Genomic DNA, 24,332 nt, shown 5'->3' with positions numbered 1-24,332 from the left:
GTATGGGAAGTATTTTGTTTGTGGTTAAATTTAAAACACAGAGAAACAGTAAGATAGGATTAGGCTGAATCGGATATAGTTCCTTTAACTTATATACATTTAAAGCTATCATCGTTCCCATCCTTACCTTCAGGAATAATGCCTTGTTCGGATAACACAGATTCCTCTGAATCTATATGGTATCCTTCAAAAAAATACCGCCCCTCCAAGGGAAATCTGCTATGAAGGTCCCTTCTCAACTCTTCTCAATCCTTTGATCACTTTTTCTCTGTTTTTGTTGATCTACAGGAATATCGCTATCTGGGCATAGATCTCCACTGCCACCAGGAGACCCATTATGGTTAGATTCACAGCGCAGTAGACGCGTCGCAGTGAACGTCGGCGCTGACGCTGACCACCACATTTACCAGGGAAGCGGACGCCCTTCGTCCACTCACATTCCAGATACTGGCCCTCGTCAGGATCGCCGTCGTCGTCGTCGTCGCTGCTGCTGCTGCTCCCGCTGCCGCTGCCGCTGCTGGGTTCGGAGTCACTGAGGCTATTCCTGCGCCCATCGGCTGCAGTTCCAGGTCCGGATCCGGGTTCGCATGGCGGCGGCCAATGTCAAACCGACGCCAGCGACGAGCTGCTGTCATAGGCCACAAGCAGAGAGTCGTTCTCATCGCTGCCACTGCCCGCACTCCGCTCGGACTCGTTGATGACCTCCAGCTGGGTTTGGGGTCGGGCGATTTTGTACTTGTTGTGCCGCTTGTTGATCAGCACGCTGCGTATGTTGTTGTTGGTGCGACGACCTCCGCTGCGCTGGCCCTTCACCTTGACCACAGCCGAACGGGGACGGGATCGGGGTCGCGAACGCGACCGCGTCTTCCTTGGGCCACCTAGCATGCTGCAGTCGGCATCGTCCTGCGGCTCTAGCGCCAACTGCTGCTGCTGCTGCTCCTCCTCGTCCTCGTAGTAGTCATAGTAGTCGTCATAGTCATAGCCCACATCATCCTCCGTCTCCATGCCATCGCCATAGGCTGCCTCATCATCATCATCTTCATCGTCGTCGTCGTCATCGTAGTCGAAGTCAAAGTCAAAGATGGCACAGCATCCGGCGCCCGCCTCCATGCTGTGTCGCCTCTTGGAGTGACGTTTACTGTGGTGGGACTTGCCGCTGCGTGTGCTCACGCTCTTGTACATGGGTGCGAATATGGCGGTCTTGGCCTGTCGAAAATAAAGGATAAAGCACGTTAAATATCTATATGAGAAGCTGTTTTTGTGGATCGTGTGGATTGTGTGGATCGCTAACAGTACCCCGTAACTGGTAGCGGTAGCAGACTGTTAACCTGTTAACAGCCCTGGCGCTCTGTTACAGAGACTGCCCTGAACAAATGATATTTAAACGTTATACAAGTCCCCAGTTCACTGCAGCCATATATCCATTAACTTATGATGGATTGACTTACCTCCGGTCCTCGCCAGGTAATTCCAGAGCGCACCAAATTATAGAAACGTAGTACACCCCACATGGCCAGCACCTGTTTGGATGGCAATGGAGAAAGGAAAGAGAGAGCGCGTAAATTTCCATTAGTTCAAAGGCCATTATACAGATACAGATACTCATACACATAGAAAAGCAAACATTTTTATGGAGCTCAAGGGACCTAATGGATTTGGCTTGTACTCGTAATTCAATTATTTATTACATATATTGATCAAGTCCTGGACAAGGTAATTAGCGCCTCGATTGTCAGGCCATTCGGTTTGAGTGATGGGTAGGCCTAAGTTTCCATGAGAACTCTGGGCTCTGTTGGCCCTTGGAACGAAGTGGCACTTGGGCCTCCAATTCTATATCGAGCGGCTATGATATTTGTGTTCCCTACATTATTGGATGGTATGCTATGGAATAATCGCAGCTTATTTAGTTTTTGTACCCATCGATTTATAGCGAGTGGATCTTGGATTCTCGGTGTCTACGCTGCATTGATGGTAAGTCTGTAGATCTCCACAATCTGAATAAGCATTTTCAGTGGTATCTGGCTCTCTATCCATTACCATATTTGTGCATTGCGTTTGGCAGCTTATGGTGTTTGCAAAAGTCTGCCAAAACTGTCATTATTATATTGGTTAATCTAGGTAAAACTGGAAATGTGTATCAGGCCATGTGTGCATTCGATGTGGCTCTACTAGATTCTCTCTTTAAATTAAAGCTAGGATAAGCTGGTTTGTATTTCCCTATTAAATATACTATTTGGAAAACGATTAGCTATCTGCTTACTTACATTGATTAGAGCTCGTGCTATGAAGAAGGCCACCTCCGCCTTGCACATGGCATCGAATTGCTGCAAATGAAAGAATATTTTGTTATGAATTGCAAATACATAATTTAGTTTTTACGAAAGCAAAAATCCAAAGCCCAACCTAAAGCTAAACAAAACTTCTGTTTTCAAAAGCAATTTGGAAGGAAAAAGTTTTTCCGTGCAAGCAACTGAAAAGTTTTGCTCAGGACAGGAGCGGATCGGTTGAATTGAATGCTCCGTAATTAAATATTACTTTTCGTATGCAAGATTTAGTAGGAAGCCCTTAAAGTGTTCCCAAACGCTGGACTGGAATTATTTTGAAATTTTGGACCAAAATTCCAAACAACAAATTAGCAAATCCCACGCTGCGCCTCCATTCAACTTTTTTGGGGGGAGGGGGGCGGCCGGCCCAAAGAGAGAAATGTGAATTTTTACCTTCAGAATTGCAATAAATTATGCATGAGGTGACAATTTTCCAACAACTTTTCCAGCCGCCCCCGGTGGAGTTGGGCTGTGGGGCTGAGGGGGGTGGGGGGTTAGGTGAAAAACAAAACAAATACAATCCAAAAAGCAGGACACGTTCGCAATAGAAAGAACGCAGAACAAAAACAAACAAACAGGACAAAAAATACAAATGCCAGGCGACATAGACAAATGTAAAAATACTAAAGGAAAATGGTGCAGAAAAATGCCCCAACTCATTGCATATGTGGGAGACGGACAAGATCTACATAGCAGATGTGTGGATACGTTTGGCTGAGTTTTTTGGAGGGGTGCTGTCTGTGTGGGTGTGGGTTTCAGGTCCCTTAACCATCCATCCAGCCAACCAGCCAGCCAGGCAGCCATCCATCCTTCTATCCTCCTAGCTCTAACACCCAAGTAACCCCCAGCTTTGTGCCGCTTTGACTTTGTCGCTTGTTCTGACTGTGTGTGTGTGTAGTTGCGTGGCAGGGGGTCCCTCTTGTGTGTGGGACTCGAGCTCTCTACGCTTCATTTGTTAGAAGAAGGCACTTTGGCAGTGGCTGTGGCTGAATTGCTTGAATAAAGGAGTCGCCGAGTCAAGAGGAACAAACTATCAAAGCGAGTGTGCCGCCTGAGGCTTCAAGTCATGGATGAGAGAAAAAGCGAGACGAATGAGGAGCTAACTTGCATGGTTTTGGGCGGGTTCCTTTTAGGTGTGATTTAGGAATTTCCTTTGGAATTTATACAATTTATTGCCATAAAAACACACAGAGAAAAAAACGCCCTGAGACTCGAATATTTACATTTAGATTTCAATATTTTTGGCAATAGATTATACGTTTTCAGATTAATATAAAAATATTTTATTTAGATTGAATATATTTCCTACAAATGAAATATCTCTCTATTAAATAGAAATTTTTGTCTCGTGACTACATTTATGTTTAAATCAAAGTGAATTCTGAAACCGAATATTTAATATAAATATATTTGTATTGCCATTTTTCTCGGAGTGAAGGCATAGTACTTTTTCTGTCCCCTTTCTTAATCTTTGTTACAGGAACTCTTCCTATCTTCCTCCGAGCGGCATCCGTGTTCCGCCCTTCGATGCCCAGCCTGTTGCTTGCACATTGCTTTTATTTTTGCTTTTCAATCTCCACTCACTGTTTTACACCAGCCGTGCATCCAACTGTCGCCCATTTCCGACCATAACCTACATCTACATATACATGTATCTACGAGTACTGTGAATACGTATACGCGGCGTGTGTTTGTGTCTGTCTGTCTGTCGTATCCTTTTGTTTGGTCTTTGCATAAAGGAAACTGGAAACTTTTTTACATATGTAACGGATTCGGTTTGATTGTTGTTGTTGTTGTGGCTGTGGCTGCTGCTGCTGTCGCCTGGAGGCTTTTTTCTAATTTATTTCTTTGCTTTTGTTGTTGATTCCAATTGATTTATGCCAGGCGCCAAGAACTCGCACTCACACTCGCACAACAAGGAACCCCAAGCAAGTGTGGCTGAAATCCTTTGCCGTAGCGAGATGCTTTTCATTAAACAAATGGTTACCGAACAGAATATCGAAATGAAAACATCTTAAATATGCATTAAAAACACTCTCTGGCCAACCCCCCACAGGTATGCCTCTCTCTAGAGACAGAGAACGCTGCCACTCACCTTATTAACATGATCGCGTAGAACATTTGAGTAGACCATGGCCACAGCTTCCAAGGCCATAAACGTTATATAGCCAATTATCCAGGGTACAATTAATCCGGGGTTCTCCTGCAGGAATTCAAGAAGAGGGGAAAACAATTCCGCTATTAGAAAATACAGTAAAAAGGAGCAGCCCCGCACACAGAGTACGATGGCACCTGTATAGAATCGAGGGTATTGATTTCATGGCTATACTATAAAATATGCCACTGAGTGGGTGCAATGGGGAGTGCAGTGTGGCTAGGGGTGGGGGTGCTCTAGAGTGCGGTGTAATTTATCTTGCCATGGTGGTAAAACCCATGATTGGATTTTTTTGTTGCTCCTTTTTTCGCGTGCCACAAATTTTTAAAAATTTTCCCTTAAACGAAATTTGATGTGCAGCGGTTGCTGACAGTTTTTTGGCCGCAACGTTTTGCATGTCACCTTTTTTTTTATTTTGTTTTTCGGCCCATAGAATTTTTTGCCAGAAGCCAACATTTTAATATGGATATTATTACAATATATCCCTCAGTTATAGAATTTTGTTCTGCAGTTCACGCATAAACATAACATAATTCAATAACCGTTTTGAATGTAACAAATTTTATGAAAAATAATTCTCTTTTATTCACTTAAAGGGTACGTCCATAAATTGAGATGAATATTTAAATTTGTACATGGTTTTTATGCCCAAAAATAATTCGAAAACGGAGTGCCTTTGAAAACATGTAATTATTGGGACTTTTGTGTCCGATTCCTGGAGGTATGCTAAATAATTTCCCTTACATGTTGTTGTATTATATAAGCTCTAAGCTCTAAGCCCTGGCAACAGCCTCTTAGCCGCAACGCCCTCACACATTTGCTGTCCAAATACTCGTTTAGCCTAATTAAGGACCAATGCCCTATGCATTATTTAATGGACCATAGGCCAGCACTCTGACCGACTCTCAGATCTGGCACTAAGGCTTCGGCGCCTAAAAGCAAACTGCAATTAATTTCACCAATACAGGGCTCCATGTAGCCATACACAAGTACGTCTGGCACTCGCATTTGGAAATAGTATCCATAACATTTAGGAGCGAAACCGTGCTCTTGTTTTTCGGCTATCAGAGCCGAAATTAAAAAATTCCACAAAATGTTGGCCCTCGCAATTGCGCGGCGACAACAAAACCCAAACAGTTTTCGGGGGTTGTGTAATCTTTGTCATGTGTCGCCGCCAGTCAACGGGTGTTCTGGCCCCACCACTCCGCCACTCAGCTCTTGGGCTCCATTCAGCCTAGTGCTCAGTCCGTCCAGGCAGGGATTCCCATTCCCGTACCCATTTTAGCCGTTTCGGTGGCTCCCAATTGTGTGACAAATTGTCTACATTTTCATGCCGCTGTCAATGGCATTTTGGGGGGTTTGCTGGTGTGGCCCTAGGAAATGTTATATTCCAGCGATGCCCTCGACAAGCGTTAGGTTAGAGAATTTTCTGCCTGAAATATCGCATTAATATCGGACTTGAGATGCAATATATCGTGAGAATCTAAAGTAAAATTAATTTTTTGAAACTAAATAAATATAAAAATATCTAACTTTTTGATGGGCTTCATAAATATATACAAAAAAATCTTTTTGATAGACCTAGCCGTTCATAATTAATTTTTGAATATAATTTTTTTTATAAACAAAACCAATTTTTAATTTTTATTTTTTAAATTGCAAAAATTATTTGTATTATGAACTTTTATTTTAAGCTATTTTATTTTTGTTATGAAATTAGTTTTTACAAGCAAATTTTGTATTATACAAATATAATACCTACGATCCCTGCTTGAAATAGTTATAGCTTATAAATGTTTTATTACTTTTCATAAATGTTCCCAATATTTACGAGAATTGCTTCAAGGGTATATATTTTTCGTTTCTTGTATGGCATGTCAAACGTTTTATTTCGAAATTTGTGTGGTGGTTGAGCATGGACGCATGTCATATGCTACGAGTACGTTCCCAAAAATGGAACGCTTTTGTGTAATTTACATTTGAATGTGCGCTTTGTTTGCTAACTGAGTAAACATTTCCTTGGCACACACACTCGGATAGGGGCACAATGTGCATAATTTTCACATATTTGACTTGATGCTGTTCGATTTTTTGTATGCCAGAGAAATGGGTGTGTGTCATGTGTGGGGGCCAGAGACATGTATTGTAAAATTGGTACAACAACAAAACCTTTAATCAAACAAGAACAGAGCACTCACCCGACAAATGCCAAAGATCAATACAATGCTTAGCAATATCATGGATATTTGTGTGCCAATTATGGCAAAATATGCTATTTGTACACCTGCAAAGTAAACAAAAACGAATTTCAGTTAAATCAAGGCTAACAATAGACACTGAGAGTTAAATGGAAATAAATGGGTTTTTCATTGGTTTAAAATTACAAGAAATTCTTTTTAAAAGATGCTTTAAATTTCATCAAATTATAAAATTATTATTAGTGCTTTGTGGACGACTGGTGGCCTCATCTGCAATTAATTTATTAAAATGACTTTATGTTTTATGTGTGTACTGCCACAGTTTCCAGCTTATGGGTTTATTATCACTTTGGGCCACATCCGAGAGGCAATGTATGTGTATGTATTTGATTACCAATTAAAATATTTAGGGCAACTTGGAGCCTTACCGTAGTAGACATCCTGCAGGTCGGACGACTTGTGCATATTGACGTTGATGCGCCACGAGTAGATTAGCACAATCAGGAGTGATATATTCTAAGTAAAAAAGGTATAGAAATACAATTAAACGAATGAGAATAATAACGAATAAAAAAATAATAATAATATGAATAAAGTACACGCAGTGTGCGCCCGCATACAAATATGTTAATGGGTCATCAACATCTAAAACATCTATATCGTGCCCTGCCTTTTTACTCTTTTTTACACAACACGTTTTTACTTTTAAACGGGTCTGAACTCAATTTGATTTTGAGAGGGTCTGTGAGGTGGCTGCGGGGTTTTGGGACTTGTGTGGCTAATTAATCCGGGAAAATGCTTTCGTGTTGGCTGGGTTTTCCTGCACAAGGGTGAGAGCAAGGCGAGAGAGAGAGAATGCAAAATGGAGTGCTTTCAAGATACATTCATTATGTGTCGTGACTGCACTCTCAGATGGTGCCCCCCATAGTTCACAATCCGGGCTTATGCTAAACACGTAACGCTTACTTACTTGCCGGATAAATAGATAGATACTCGTAGATAGATAGATGGCTAGAGAGGGAAGGCGCTCCTGCTCTTGCCCGTGCACAATAGCTCCTGCCATAAAATGTGGCACTAATTGCTGAAGCCAAACACTTAAGCTCTCTCTCAGGCTGTCTCTCTCTCTCGCTGCTTAAACAAAAACTAATTTACTTTCCCCGCAAGGGCATTGCAATGGATATAATGTGTCTATTGTTGGCGCACCCCACAACTTGCATTGCATTATATTCCTTCCTTCTGTATTGTCTCTCGCATTGTAAGCAAAAATGAGTGAAAAAATAAAAACCCCGAGGCACGATTTGGCCATTAACATAAATTAAAAGCCATAACGAGCATCATGTAATTGTAATTTATATGTGCCACAAGATGGGAGGCGGCAGAGGGAAGATGCGAAGCGGGTGCAAGTCTATCCATTTGGCCGGGTCTGTTCTCCACCAACAACTCGCTGCACAGCCCTCGCTTTTATAGGGCCGTTGCACAGCAGTATCCTGACTCTGGCTAGAGTCATGCCCTTCTGTCATGCCCCATAATGAGGTTGAGGTAAGCCATGCAATATTCAAAATTGTTGCAGAAAAAACTTGCCTCAACGACACTTGTCTATAAATTACGCCACAATTAAGCGGCGAACAAAACAGGACTCTCGCCTGATTTCGTTCTGTTTCGTCCTGTTTTTCCTCTGCCCCCTGCCACCGTGCCGACAGAATGCTCCACTAACGAGAACATAATTATATACTTGTCCACATTGCGCATACGCCCTGTTGCCCGTCCCCATACTTACAATTGTGTAAATTGCACTTGTTATGGCCAAATTTTTGGCATGCAACATGCGACAGCAGCGTGTGCCGCCAGTTAGCGGTCCATATGGATATAGAATGACAGACTTCATTTCGGTTTTTATTATGCTTCTCTCTCTCTCTTTCTTGTTTTTTTCTTCTGTCAATTTTCCGTGGTATGGGGCCTGTGGTTTTCCGCTCAGCAACAGCAATGGTTCCAGCAGATTTCTGTTTCCGTTTCCATTACGTTGACAGCACGGCGATGATCATGACGTGAGGTTGGGTTCTCTCTCTTGATTTGTGGTGGAGGATGAAGCCTCCCATTCAAAAAACAGCCTCCTCCCAGTTTGGCGAGCCTGAAAAAATACCAGATAAATGACAGCTTTGAAAAGTGATTGCCATATATTGTGCGAAGTTTTATTTTGTTCTTTCTCAAATTCAATCAGTCGCTAAATGTTTTTCATATGCCACAGATTTTCATACATTTCTTTCATATATTTTTGTGAATTTTTTGTCGAGACAATTTGTTCAACTTGAATGGTTTTGGATCTGTAAATATGTCATGATTGCATGCACTGGATTCTGTTGCATTTGAGTGTCTTTTTGTTTTTTTAGAGCTTAAATTGAGTCTAGATTTTCATAGATTCTTTTCAAATACCATTGAGCTGTTTACGTCATTGTTTCATATTCGAAAAGCTCATTAAATGTGCAATTTTTTAAAGAGAATTTCCTTTATTTGGCCGTGAATGATTGTAAGACTGAAAGCCTCAAAGTTTCAAATCTTTAAGATATGAGCACTGGACAACCTTAGACAGAAATAAAAATAAAAACTCTCAAGTCTCTCCCCCAAGCCCCAAGCTGCACCATACATATCGTAACCACTTTAAGGCAATCGTCTCAATCATCTGGTCATCGATTTTTATGCATTTTTCCTCACCCAATGCCCAATGCCATTACAAACAGCACTCAAGTTGCCTCTGCTACTGTTCCCTCTCCTTCTCCACGGAAGTTTTTCAACATTTCTCCAGCAAATGTTTTTCGTGTTTTCGGGACTCTTTTGGGAGCATGGAGCATGTCCTTCGGACACAGGCTTAGCACGAGTAACCCGGAGCCAGTCTAGAGGCGTTTGGATAATTAATGATGGGTTGATCGTAGACACGCAGAGAAACCGCCACGAAGTTGTCAGTTTTTGGACAAATATCAGTGGGATGGCCTGTCCGAAAAGTTCACTTAATCAACGCCAAACAAATCTCTAAGATGTTTTCAATTAGTTGGTGCTTAACTAATTACATATAAGCAGCCACAAAAAAGGGAGAATTCCTCTGCCTATGATTGATAGCTCAGAGCAGCAGTGGCAGTAGCAGGAGCAGGAGCAGCAGCAGTAGTGGAAGGGAATATAATGGAATAGAATGGAATGGTATGCCTAGCCCTTTTTAATTGACCTCAAAAGAAAAAGACCTGACAGAAAATAATACTCGGCCCGCAGTTCGGTTCGTGTAAACACTCACATATTTGCACATGCCTCGGAGAGGGCCCAGGACACGACTTTGGCAAGGACACGACGCTATAGAAGCTCGTAATGCTCTGCTGAGCATATTGAATGGATAACACACACACAGACACACAGTCGTATGTACGACTAGAGACCCATGACTCTATGGCTGGCACGCATTGTGAAATGTTTACAGTGTCATAAAATATCAGTAACAAATGGGAAACCAGAAGCACAGAAGCGCACAGAGACCCACATAAGAGTCAAAAAAGCAAAGGCCAACGGAAATTGTTAGACAAATAACACAGCGGCACAGAACAATGATAGGAAAAAAGGGAAAACCCAAGGCAATGGTATACGCATACGTATACTTATACTCGTACTCTTGTACAAATACAACTACTATACCTTGAACAGATTTAGGTATCTGAAATATGAAAAGTTCGTTGGCTCTTAGGCTGCATCAGAGATGCATAAAAGCTGTGCAGATTCCATAGAAATATCAATATATGGAATTGAAATTGTTTTCCTTCTTTTGTATCCATGTTACCAGTATATATAAAGCTCCAGAGCTTATGCCACGATCCTGTCATTATATCATTTCGTAGTCATTTGGTAATGCCACAGAAAGCGGTCTGTGCATTTTGAAAGGATTTTTATGCATTTGAAAGGCATTGGCTCGGAGTCAAGTGCCGGGGGGGAGTGCATATTGACAACATCAAGTGCTTTTCATATTGTCCACCCTCCTACACCCACGCTCTCTCCCTCTTTCCAAAGGGGGAAGGGGGACACACATCCGTGACACAATGAAAATCAATAAAAAATATCGCATTACGTTCCCAGGCTTTGTTTCGGTGGATTTGTTCGTTGTTTTGTGTGTGTTCTTCTCCATTGTTTTTTGTTTGTGTCGATTTTGGCGTATGATTGATTTGGGGCCACACGCAACGTTCTTGTACCAACCGTAAAGCCTAGGCATGAAATATGTTGCATAACCAGATGACACACACACACGAACGCACACACACTCAAGTGCAGTGGGTGACAGCAGCTGTGGCAGGAGAGTAGTGCCGCAGGCAGCAGAGGAGCTGCTCGCAATACTAGTCAACAAATTCAGTTCGATAAGCGTCTCACATCATATTTATGTATGTACGTTTTTTCTCTGCCGATTTAAAGGCAATTCGTTTTTTCTCCGTCTGTGCTTCGGTATGGAGCGCTGTGCCCGGAGGCCGTGTGGAAGGAGAGTTCTCTGGCATAAGCCTCTCAGAAGAGAGCCTATACTCCGGTATGTATGGAAATGTTGGCTTCTCTCTAAGCGCATTACAAGCTGGTGTGGGCTTAGAGCACTGAAAGGTTTTATAGAACGGGGGTGGTCCATATGTTATTCTAATTTAGGCATAATTGAGGGATTGTGTGGCAGGGAATTTACTTTTATTAGAATAAAAGCCTTTAAAGTAGAGTACGGTATGGGCGTAGCAGATTGTAGTTTGTTCCCTTTAATCAAATCTTTCGAACTGTTGTGCGTTTTCTTCTAATTTCTTATCTTTTGATCTCGCTGCTGGCAGGCAGCGCTGTCGGCAGCTCGAGAGAGCGCGAGATGATCTCATTTTACAGCACCTTCATCAGATAGAGCGAGAGAGAGAGAGAGAGATTAGCTTCAGCGAGAGCGAGAGAGCGAAGAACTCCACAGGCGGACAGACAGACAGAGCGCGTTAGAGAGACGAACTCCATGGCAGTGCAGAGCGAAGAGTACAGTGCACATGTTATTGTCGGATAGAGAGGTGAGAGATAAGCTTTGTCTATTTTTAGCTTTATCACGTTCTCTGCATTTTGTTAATGCTGCGAGAACTTACATACATATGTATGTACATATGTGCATATGTACATATGTACATATGATCCATATTTGTTGGAATTATGCTTGAATCATTATCTCCCATCCCTTTACTATCATTCTCTTTCCTGATTCTTTCCTCTGCTCCCACCCGAAAGCAACATTCGCCAATCATGTTTAATCATGTTCCATAGCACCCTGTTTAAGCCGCCGCCAAGATTGATCACTCACCTCCCCCAAACATAAACATAAAACTCCTGTTTGGAATGACCCAAACAGCAGCAGCCCCTGACTTCACTTGACTTCCATTCCATTTGAGTTGTTGTCGTAAATCTGAGGCCATATATTTTTGGATGTCATATTTCGCTGCGGATGCGACACGCCCGCCGCAAAACGGATGCCACAGTTAATTGCACATTGGGCCCGGGTTATGTTGAGATAATCGACGCATAAAGACATTTCATGGCTGACTGGAAGGAGCAAAAAACATAGCCGGAGGGAGCTTACGAGACTTTTCTCACACCAAGAACCCTCGGACAAGGCGACTGAGTGGGGGAGGACGGGCAGAGACCGAGGCCGACGCAGAGGCCTAGGGATAATATTTGCTTAGCAAACATTTAAGTTGTTTTCGCCTTTGTTTCCATTCCGTTTATTTGGCTAATTTATGCTACGCCTTATTGCTTGCTTTGTCGACACGCCGCAGCTCCGCAATGTTACGACTTGGCCAAAACGACTCGGCCCCCACTGTTAGAAGGGTGTAGTACAAGCGTACGAGTGTACGAGTGTGTGTGTGGCCGTATGATTGCTTGAATGCTGATTTCTCTGGCCCTTTTGTCTTTGGGCCCGAGCTCTCTCATTATGATTCATTGTTGGTTTGCAGGAGTCAAAAGGTAGAGCACGACTGTGAAGATTTATTGGCCTGGCCTGGTCTGTTCTGTTCTGTTCTGGGCCCCATAATGAAGTTCTTTAGTCGAGTTAATGTTTTAGCATTTAGCCGAGGAATGCTCAAAGCTGGCCGTGTCAGCGGTTTCCCCCGATTGGACGGGGGGAGGAGCGAACAAAGGCAAAAGATTAGAAACTCTTTGGGTATTCGAAATCGCTGCATGGAAAGGAATGTGCTAAGACGAAGGATTAGTGTACGCCCATGGACAGGAATTCGTGAGACTGTTTCACGATATTTACCCAACTAAAGAGCATTCAATGGTGGTGTTCCCCCCACCCTTCAATGCCAAGTAAGTCATCAGTTTCCACAGCCCCTGGAAATACAGTTTTCATTTCCGGGAAACCCTTAACACCGTCTTCCCTGCGCCACCGAGCTAGTGTCCTTTGAATTTTCCTTGGTTCGACTTTCCTGGTCTCTGGCCTGTAATTGAAGTTTTCTGTTTGTTTTTCTTGCACCCAAAAGCCCTCCACAAAAGAACTGTCATAAGGAGTCGCCAGTTGATTATTACTTATAGACTTACTGGACCCGCCGCCGTCTCTGTAAACACTGGACACTGGACTCTTCGCAGCTGCAAATTACTATTTTGAAAGCCGGAGGCCAAAGGCAGTACCAGCAGCAGCAGCAGCAACAGCAGCAGCAGGAGAGAGCAAAACCAAGGATGTGTAAAGCAAATGTGGGGGAAAAAATCTCTTTAAAGTCTAGCAGCAAAGAAAAATATCAAATACAAAACACAAACAGCCAATACTCGTACCCGAGCGGAACCAGATCTGAAAACGCCACAAATGGTGGGAGAAACATTGGCCAAAAGCCAGAGGACGTATCTCCTGATATTATTAGTATGTACAATGTTCGAAATTAAAGTGAAAATTAAATTGAGGGCAGAGATGGGGACGAGGATGAGGCTGAAGTGAAATGAAATGGAATGGATGCCCCAGGATTAATATATAAAAAGCTCAAGGGCTTAGATTCTGAGATAAGGCTGAAGGCTGGCTCAGGGAAATGGGCCAGAAAAATGAAGAGACAGACCGAGAAAGACAGACAGAGAGAGATAGAGAGAGTAATAAGAAAGAAAATTGGTTGGTTTTGCTTTGGTTCTTATTTTCCCATAAATACAACAATATTTTCTTGAGATTAGATTTCTATGTAGGTATGGCATATAAAGTAAATTAAAAGATTTCCTATCTAGCAGCAATAATCTAAATTAATTTCCCCGTGACTTGGCACATAATTCGTTTAAAAAATGACACCCACTTTTTTAAGACCCATTAAAAGTAAACTCAAAACTCTATCGCATTATACAGAAGAGCCGAAAAATACTTTTCATCAGCTTAAATGCTGATTTATGTCAGCCGCAGACACATGGCCGCCACCGAAAAAAGGGCCAAAAGTTTCGGGCAGGCAACGTGAACCACGGATCATGGAGCAGTCATGGAACTTCTTGTGGCTGCCTGGCTTTGCCTCGTTGGCCCTGCTCTCATCTCATCTTAGATAAACAGGCATAAATCCTAGAATGCGTGCTCCATAAAGGTCTTTTGATTAAATGAAACCATTTATTAAAGAAGGTAAAGACAATGTCATGACACCTTTCCTAGAAGCACTCCGTACTGCTCAGGTTTGGGCTTCGGCTTGGGTTTGGGTTTGGGGTAAAAACAATTTCTTTAAAAGTCTCCAAGCTTACGAGCGCGGCGCCGCACACACGAGCTGAGTTATGACAGGGCATGTTAGGCGCCAGGGCCCCAGACAGAAGCCGCAGACCCGCAACAGCCCCCCTATTCAGATTTCCGCGCGAAGGGCAAGTAAACACAAACACAAACAAATTTTTAAATTTGTTAACACGCCAAACGGGAGTGAAAGTGAAAGTAAAAGTTAGCAAAACGAAGCCAACAACGCGCAACGAAACCACTTGGCAATGCTCTCCGCCATCTCCGGCACCCTCGACTACGTCGAAGGCAGAAGGTGTTGGGGGGAGGTGCTCGGGTAACCGGAAATCCGACAATTTTGAATTTTTCGCATGAGCCAAACATGTAGTCGGAAGTTGTCGCAGAGAGGCAGAAATTCTTGGGATCAAATTCACAGCGAAAACACGGCAAAGGATAATTTTTTCAGATCGTAAACTACATATGTCCACGGATACCTCATAATGGGATCTCAAGAAGTGATATTTAACCAAAAAGAAAATGCAACTTAAATAAATTAAAACTTTCTAGAAGAGGCCGTAAACATTTCTTCAGGAATCTCTTGGCAATTTCCTCTCAAGTTGATTGCTACAAAAATTGCTGGCATTTTCTTATACATCACAACAGCTATAACCGACAAAAAAATGTATACATATATATATGTGTAATTTGCTTAGAGCACTTGTGATTAGGCACGCCTACCCATCCGCCCAACATGGGCGTTTAATGGCACACTCGGCGTATGCGTATGCGTATGCGTAATATGCCTGGCTCATATGTGCCGCCACGATGGAGGTACATTCTGGCAGCATATTTGCATAATTTGCCAGGCAGGAGCCGAGCACATTGCTATCATTTAGACCAGCCCAGGATGCCAGTATGCCAGGATGCCAGAATGCCAGGCTGTCTGAGTTACTAAATTGCGCATACGCCACATAAGCCGCAGCCGAGTTGTGTGTGTGTGTGTCTTGTATTGCGGCTTTTGCGGGTCTAAGCGAAAGAAGGTAAGAATAGGCATTGTTAGCCGGGGCCAGACAAATTGAGCGCGACGGCAATGGCCAGACACTGAGTGCTTAAGAGCAACAGGTAAACGGATAATATAATATGAATGTCCTGGCAGTCGTTTTTGGAAACGGTTAGGTTTTGTTTTGTTGTTCAGTTACAAAGGCTTTAGAGATGGAGTCCTTAGCCCCTTGAGCTTTAATTAAATTTCTTTGAGTACTTTTTTGACTAAACAATCATCTGCCTCCATCAGTGTTGCGTTCGCCTCAACTAAAGCCACAAATTTATGTACTGGGGCAACAAAAAGACAGGAAAAGAAAACTAAACTAAACAACTTTGAAACAACACAGAAAAAGTTGATCAGAAACTGAGTCTCGAGCCTCTCGAGATACTACAGCCCGAGCCTAAGAGCCGAAATAATGTGCAACAAAACTAAAGGATGACAGCGGCAAGGACATCAGGCTCATGAAACTGTCAACTGATGTCTCCTAACAGCCCGCAGGCCCAGTCCATCTCCTTTTGTTCTGTCTCTCTCTGTCCAACTTTCGGGGGGGTCAGATGCAAAGTTGAGCCGAGTTCAGTGGAAACTTTTTGGTAACCGCAAAATGACTTGGAGCACTTTTTCCCCAGTAAGCGCACAGAACCGACACATTAAATTCCACTTAGACTAATTGCAAAAATGTAAAAAAAAAAGATAAAAAGTAAGTCGGGTCCTGCGACTGCATAAATGGTGTTTTTGCTTTAAAATATACATTGTGTGGCTCTAAAAAACCGAAAGCAATTAAAGTGGCACCCACCAACAGCTGCTCCACTCAGCTGAGTTTACTCTATCGCTCCCTCTCCCTCTTTTGAGCATCAAAATTTGACTGATTAAGTGCCTAGAGTGGAGTCAACTCAAGTTGGGTTGTGTGGGTTAGGGATATTTGATTCCATTCCATACTCTGCTGCAGCTGCAGGCAATTGTCGTCTGCTCCAGAAAGTTTTCTCAGCTTTGGCCCATCTTTTTTCCCCTCTATCGTTTGGTTCTGTTTTGTTTTATGTGGGCCACGTGTTGTTCACTTGACTGTTTTAGCCTCGTTGCCTTTATTGTTGTTACTTTTCTTGTTCTTGCTTCTGCTCTTTATACTCTGCACAGGCAAAGGGTATTCAGGTTTGAGTCATAAGTTTGCAGCGCAGAGGAGCAGGAGTCCTCTCTCTGTCCTCTATTTGATGCGAAAGACCATCCCACAGATAATAAATTAAGAAACATACAAAAGGGTATCTAAGCCTTTGGTCTTCTTGGTTGATGGCCAGGCGTCTGCTTTAGCTGCTAAAAACATTTCGGTGTATTTGACGTCTTCTTTGATGTTGCCGTGAAACAATTGCGCTGTTTTTTTTGTTATTGTTGTTGTTTTTCTGGCTGGCCATCTGATTTGATGACCTTGCCAGAGTTGTGGGAGTTAGCAGCGTTTTATGACTAGCCGCCCAGGAAATCTGGGCAGAAAGAGATTGACGGCCTAGACCCTCACGGCGTTTGAAATGGAAATGCCTGGCTTCTGTTCTTGAAATTGAATTGTTTCATCATATGTAATGAAGCTTTCGGTATTGATGTTTTCCGCGAAGAGTAATATTATTGATGGATCAGCTTTCAGAGCGAGTTTTCGAGTAGGAAGGAGGTTCGGGTAGTTCGGGAATGGTGTGAATGTCCCAAAGCTGACACAGGATGCGTTTTAAAGAAGGGACTATGAATAATTCGATTGGGGACTTAGGGATAGTATAAATTAAAGACATTGTAATAGGAACTGGATATATTATATCGGTGTTTTCCCATTGATGCATTTACTCCATTATTTTCATTTTGTATTTATTTAAATATATTATTTAAGATTAGATCTGATTTAAATGCGTGTGAATTGAGAGAGAGTTTGGCACCTTTGGTGTCGGTTCGATCTGCTCTCTCTCTCTGTGTTACTTGCTCTTTACAGACACTGTGCGTTATAGCTGTTATACTATGAGGCATGGAGTAAGGAGTAGAAGAGTCGAGCGAATTGTAGAAGAGATCCCGCCTGTTCAGACGAGGCAGCGGTGCCTGTGCCAGAGGGCTACACACACTAAATTTCCATGGACATACCATGGACGTTGCGAATTTCTTGGAGTGTCTCCAAATATGCTGGACATGGTTAATAAAGGGAGATTCAGGCAATGGTCAATCGAGTTGGCTTAAATTGGATTTGATTAGTTAGGGTTAGCCAAAACCTGGAATTTTGTGCCCCCACCCCACACATATTTCAACCTACTTTATTACGACAACAGTCGTCCTGGTCCTCGCCCTTCGACCCTTTTGAGTCTTAATTAATCCCAAAGCTCTTCAGCTGTTGGCTCACTGTTGTTGACCCAGCTTCAGCCCCCGCCTCCCCTCCGACGTCTTAGACCTTGTTGATTCCACTCTTCAGAGCTGAAGAGCCACTCAATCGTTGATGGAGGCTCGTCTCGTCTCGTCTTTCGATTGAGTGCGGACCACCCGCCCCTCTCCTAAGAAAGCGAAGAATTTGCATATTTTATTAAATTCCCTCACAAATATCCAATCAATAATGTAGTATGCCATTCGCCGTATCCGGCTATATGGTCCGGATATTCCTGCCCCTCTGCCTGGTCCTCTGGCCCGCTGTTCTTCCGCTTTGTGAGCGGACTTCCACAGGCAAAGCCGTGGCAAATTAAGTATGCATACGTATTCAAATGGCTCCTCACAAGCCGAAATATACACAGAGAGATATTGGGTTCGGCAGGGAGGAGGGCGCTGGGAAGAAGGAGGAAGGAGGAGAAAGGAGAGTGTGTGCATCCCCTAGAGAGAGATTTTTGGTTTTTTCCAGATCCTCACCTCCAACATCCAATGGGCGCCCTTCCCCCAGTCCCCCCGCCCCCCCGTCCTTCCGTACTCTTTGTGGTTGAAGGCAAATCATTAAAGACGTCGATTTCTGCTCTGCGTCTGTGTGGGCTCTGGCGTTTCCCTCACGCTTCTCTTCTCTTTTCTTTTGTTTTTGTTTTGGTTTTTCTCTGTTTTTGTCGCCACGCATGAGTTTTGGCATACTATCGATGGGTTAGACGTTGGAGAGCGGGGCTTTGGGGGTTCGCCAATGCAAATGAAGACAAACAAAATACCGCAAGCGGGAAAGATTATGCCTGGCATAAAAAAAAATTAATGGCCATTGCGTGTGAGTGTGTGTGTGTGTGTGTGTGTGTGTGTGTGTGCTTTTTGGGACAACTACAAGGACACAGTAATGCCCATTGGGGGGTCCTTCCTCTCTTTTTGTTCTTTATAATTTACTATGCGTAATTTCCTCGTCTGCTTTCATACGTAAATATTTAATTTCCTTAATTTTGTAGGACTCTATTCGCTCTCCCTCTCTCCCGCTTTCCTTTGCCTTTTTGGCTAGCTTTTTATTTCATTATTTATTGTTTAGCATTTCATCGCCAAGGCCTTTCATGTTTATAGCTCTTTGTGTGTGCCACAGAGAGACCACTCCGCCTCCGGGGCACATGCCGAGGCGTATGCGCAACGTCCTTATCCCCGGACTGGACTTAAGTGTCGAAAGTTAAGATCCTGGCACTTTACCCATATAGTTTTTGCACACTGTGTGCCTTTTAGTGTGGCATTGGGTGTAAAAATGGAAGTCAAGTATTCATTGGAATGCTGAAAAGGGTTTAACGATTGGTGTTTTGTGTTTGGCAATCAAACTGAACAGAATGCTGAACAGAATGCATGAAAAGAGTCAGAAATTATGGCTTGTTTATTCTCTATGGTCAGTGAGAGAGTAAAATATTAAACATTTTTGGCTCCCATTGGGTGCGAGAAATGTCTGCACAGAAAGAACTGCCTTCAACGTCTCTCGCTTTGGCTATTGTTAGTACAACCTGGTCAAAATCGCCATTTTCATGGCCAAATCATAGCTAGAACTTTTTCTTGGACGGTTCCGCTTTGGAATTAACATACGACCATTTTCCGTGTCAGGATTGGAATGCCTTGATACATTTTTTGTACTTTTGGTAAGGAAACATCAGGCATCGCCACTGCGAAAAATTTGGTAAAACGAATACAGTATTGTACGTCCTTCGCTTCAGAACGACTATCTTGAGGATGGCTATTGGATTCTGTGCGTATCGTCATTTAAAGAACCATAAGATAGAAAAATTTCTGGGCATTATTAATTGGCCGCCAAGAAGAATTTTCCACCGAGGCTCTTGTTAATTGATAGGAAGAAATGGGGATCACTTACAGCCACGTCTTAAACATCGTAATAGTCATAGGACGAATCATGGATATATCAATTTGATCCTGAAACAAAACAGCAATTGACACTTTGAGTGTTTTAAAGCGAATCAAATGAAACCGAATCGTAAGAAACCTTTTCAAGCCAAATTGTAGCAAAATTGAAAGCCTTGCTTAAAGGATACTTTCTTCTGAGTGACAAAAAAATCGCGAAAATGGATTTTAATCTTCCAGGAAAATTGTTTTTAAAATAAATATAATTTTGTTGGAGCTCCCTATTAGGCAACAAATATGAAAGCCATACCTCGTCAAGCTGTATCTTTATTAAAAAATGTATATCATTGGGTATATACTATATAATATGAACGATGTCCCGCATGGAAGTATTTGTAATTTCCCCAATCTCAGCTTTCCCAAGATCATGATTGGGAAAGTGCCGAATGATTTACCTCTGACATTCTGTGATTTCTTTTTCAAAGTTTAAGAAATTTGGCGACCATTGATGTTATTTCGACATTGAATATTAGACAGTCCTTGAATCCTTGTCCAAAAACAGTGACCATTTGGGCCAATTTCAAGAACATAGCCCATTGAAAAGTGCTAAGCAAGTCTTATAGTATATATGTAGATTCATTTATGAATAAAGTTATTTGGTTTTTTTGTTGAAAATCGCGATGGAAAAGCTCTTAAAAGGCAGAAAACTTAAAAGTCTGGCACGGTTTATCCTAATCTGAAATGTATTTCATTGGATATTACAAAATGATATTGAAAAGGAAATATTTTCAATAGAAATTAAAAGGAGCTTGAGAGAGTGTGCTGTGTGCTGTGCTATGTGCTCTGTGCTCCACCAATTCCCTTTCAAGGACATTCGAAATCCTCAGCATTGTTGCCAATTGCACTGTGCGTCCTCCAGAAAAGATTTGCACTTCAGTCGCAAAAATAAGAAACTTTTTGCCGCGCCCCAAAGGGCGCTGAGCATTTTTCTTGATTTCCATTTTAGTGCAGTTTCCGAAGTGAACTAAACTTAAACGCATTGGCATCCGTTTTCTGGTCGAAAGCGGTTTATGGCCAAAGCGAAAACTTAAATAAAGTGGAATTACTTGTTTCTGGCTGGATGTAAGGCAGGGTAAGGGCAAGTGTAAGGGTAAGGACTTTCCTCGAAAGTTGACAGTTGAGTCTCTGTTGCAAGAAGCACTCTGCATATTCATTTTGCGCTACTTTGTCGCCACTTGAGCCTTTGCCGGGCTGTCGGTCTGCCGGGCTGCCGAGCTGCCTGTTTCAGTTCGAGTCACCGATTGACAGCAGCCAAACTCTCGAGTGGATGGCACAAGTTTCCGACGGGGGGGCGGGGTGTCCAAATCCCCCGCCTCCGGACAATAGTTTTGGAGCTCTACCGGCTTGCATTCGATTAATTTCCCTCAGCGGCATTAAATTTTCGCCCTGAATAATTCAAGTGAATATTCTCATTTCCAATTATGGGCAAGTGCCAAAGATTTTCCTGCGGATTTTCCTGGCCATTAAAGTTTTCCATTTACTCGGTTAATTACTCTGCAAAGTTCCGGGCAAACAAAAATATTATTTTATGCCATATTTTTTTCGCTTCCTGATATTAAGAAAAGTTTTTGGCCAAGAGGCGTGGCACGTTTTCGGCTGAGGTATGGGCCGGGAGGGCGGGCTGTTCCACTAATGAGCCTATTGTTTGGCCAGATAAAACGTGGCTAAGCGTGGGACCCAAGCGGAACAGGAAATAGCTGTTGTTGGGGGCATCAGCAAAGGGTTGAGGCAGCCCCGGGGCCCACAAAAACTCGTGCGGTGCCATGTACGTGGGCCGATTGAGAAGTTCCCTGGCATTTGCATTGATAATTTGGGCCTGGCAGGGATTGGGGCTTGAAACCTTGAATATTGACCAACGGATGATACTTTTATTCCAGTAATTGGGTCTCCCAAATCTAATTGAAAGTTTATCCTTTCGAAACTCTCCAAACACAAGGGACAGGTCCGTCCCCCCACTCCGCAGCAGCACCCGTCGGAAGGAACCACAGGAAGGCACAGTTGGGCCTTTAGCCCTGTCAGCTTGCTAAATCAATAACTTCTGAACGAAATAAGATGCTTTTAAAAAACAACCTGCATTTGAAAGGAAATATTGTACAATTTAGCCTGTTTTTGTATACAAATGCTGCAACGTCTAGAATCTTCACAATATTGTGCCAAAGTTGAACTTTGTTCCGGTGCAAACTAAATGTTTTTAAAGAATAATTTTGACTTGAATTTACAGAAATATAACTTTAAATTTTCACCGGGTTTTTTTTTTTATGTGTATGTACTTTGAGATACTTTTTTTCCAAGTTCAAAAGTTCGGTCTGCGGTTTGGAGGCCTTCGGCTTCTAGATCGATTCAACCTCGCAGCAAAAACGGTAGAAATATAATTTTAAATGTGATTTTATGTGGGGCCAAAAAGTGGTGGCAAAAGTCAACACTAAATACTCTTTATTCTCTTTTTCTTTACAATTTACTTATTTCTATAATCCAATCTTAAGTCTTCATATTTGTTGCCTTCTGATAATCAAAACTAATCTTATTCCAACTCGTTGTACCCTCGTCACTTTCCAGCAAATACGAACCATTTTGCCCTCTTTCTCGGGCCTTACTTCTTCCCCTTTGAATCGTGCTGCCACTCATAAATGCAGTTAATTGTTTTCACTTTAAATTAATATTAGTTTTCTATAAACTTTGCCAACAGCTGGCATAACATTTTTCCCCCTTTTCCCCATCTCCCTTTCGGCCTCTGGTTTGTTGCCTTCTATGTCCTCCCCCGTTGGGCCGTTTCTCCTTTAGAATGAAAACGAAACTGAAATTGTAATTAAATTTTTGCCAATTCGTTTAATTGGGTTTTAAGCCGCAACTTCTGAATGGCCAAAATTGAATGTTCCTCCCCAGACTACCCCCTTCCCTTTCCCCACCACTTGATCCCCAGCCAAATTTCAGCTTAAATATTTTCTTACTTGAGGTTGGCTGGGTTTTGCTTCTTTTTTTTTGTTGCTTTTTTTTTGCATATTTTACGACTGCTCCTTGCGACTGTTTGCTCTGTAATTAAGTGCGTCTAATTTGTGTTAAGCGCTGTGCCACTTGAGCCTCGCTTTTATTTTTCTTCCTCTGCTTTTTTTCGTTATATTTCTTTCTTCTTTAACCCGCCTGCTTCTGCTCCTGTGCTCCTCCTGTGTGTGCTTAACCTAAGCCCAGACGTTCCACCCAGGCTTACAGCCGGAGGAGCAGTGTAGCCTGGTGGGAAGGCTATCACGCAGAACATCGACTCGACGGTAAAGGTTATCTGGGTACAAACTGCCGTTAAATTGCCACCTCCTTTGGGAATTTGTCAAACAAAAATACAGCATTTTTTTGAGTGATTTCTCCGTATGTGCGATACGCTTGAAGGTGATTTAAGGGTTCAATAGCAGATACCAGATAGCAGATGAATTTATATGGGGGATTTACTGGAAATGAATTTCCAGAGATTCGAGAGGCAGAGATGATCTGATTCGAATTTTGATTGGTTTACTGAACCACTCAATACTCAATTGGGTCCTCAAGACTTCTTAAATATTTTGTACAAGAAGAATATACACGACTTTCCTTCCAAAATCCTTTGAACTTATTCCCTTTCCCTTGCATCATAAATTCTTTAATTCAATTTCTTTGCGTTATCTTTAAACCATTACAGAATTGAGCCCTTTTTTGGTTGAGCCTTTTTGTTCCGATGCCAATTATGTTATTTTTGTTTTGTTTTTGTTTCATTAAGAACACACCCCTTGGGGGATCCGGCCATCCATATTAATTACAGTTGCTTAAGGAACCCCCTGTTCTTACCTTATTCCTCAAATGTTAATTTATTTATTCATCAATTATGGAATTTGTTTGAGTTTCACACTTTCCACACAGAAAAACACCTCAACAAAAAATGTGCAATTTGCGTTTGTTTATTTCCACACTTTACCGGCAATTTACCGTTCGAATTTTTGCCTCTTCTCACTGTTTGAGATGTTAATTTGCTGCGATTGTTATGGCTTTGTTATGGTTCTGTTCTGGCTCTCAGCCACGATGACACTTGGCGGCTGTGGCTGTGGCTGTGGCTATGGCTGTGGGGGTGATATCGTTACGCGTTCGGAACGGTAACTGTTCGAGGTTTTATCAGTGAAGCACGCTTATAAGGCGAATCCGAAAGGAGCTTTTCCCCGAAGAGCTTTCCTTGCGAGCGAGAGAGCCACAGCTAGCCGAAGAGAGCGCCCCCAAGCACGGACTTTCGACCTGTTTTCGACCAATTTAAGGGATTCCTCGTGTGCCGTTTGGCGCCAATTGTTCTAAGTGCCGCATACTGCCGCCTCGTATCATAGCCAAAGGCCAAACACAAACATTTCACCTTCGAGCATTTTCCGAGTGCCAAAGGATGCCTAGGAACGTAAATAGAAAATCATGAAGTATTGGATGGATACCCTGGCATCCCTAGATACCCTTTCGGGTCGAATGATCGAATCAAACACTGTACTTATTTAAGTATTTAATTTGAAATAAGATTTACTTGCATATATTTAAGGCTCTAGTCACAGAAATACATATATCGATTTTTAATACCCTTTAATGCCCTTGCCAGGGTAGACAGAGCAAGAGGACAGGAGCAGTAGAGCACCTCTAGTGCTAG

At 42.5% G+C, this 24,332-nt stretch overlaps 1 protein-coding gene across 1 annotated transcript; it reads right to left on the bottom strand.

Moving 5' to 3' along the window:
- Nucleotides 1-601: 601 nt before the first annotated feature.
- On the bottom strand, nt 602-23,781 carry LOC6601508. The gene is made up of 8 exons (XM_026992206.1): nt 23,504-23,781; nt 8,455-8,805; nt 7,106-7,193; nt 6,678-6,763; nt 4,420-4,527; nt 2,265-2,324; nt 1,449-1,520; nt 602-1,206 (listed from the first exon to the last, which is right to left on the bottom strand). The coding sequence occupies exons 2-8, from the start codon at nt 8,560-8,562 to the stop codon at nt 604-606; spliced, it is 1,125 nt and encodes a 374-aa protein (XP_026848007.1). The 5' UTR covers nt 8,563-8,805; nt 23,504-23,781; the 3' UTR covers nt 602-603.
- Between the last annotated feature and the right edge of the window lie 551 nt (nt 23,782-24,332).

Source organism: Drosophila persimilis, unplaced genomic scaffold, assembly GCF_003286085.1.
Source record: "Drosophila persimilis strain 14011-0111.01,24,50 unplaced genomic scaffold, DperRS2 tig00000715-arrow-arrow-pilon, whole genome shotgun sequence".
Lineage (NCBI taxonomy): Eukaryota > Metazoa > Arthropoda > Insecta > Diptera > Drosophilidae > Drosophila > Drosophila persimilis.
This window is presented reverse-complemented; position numbering and strand designations above follow the sequence as displayed.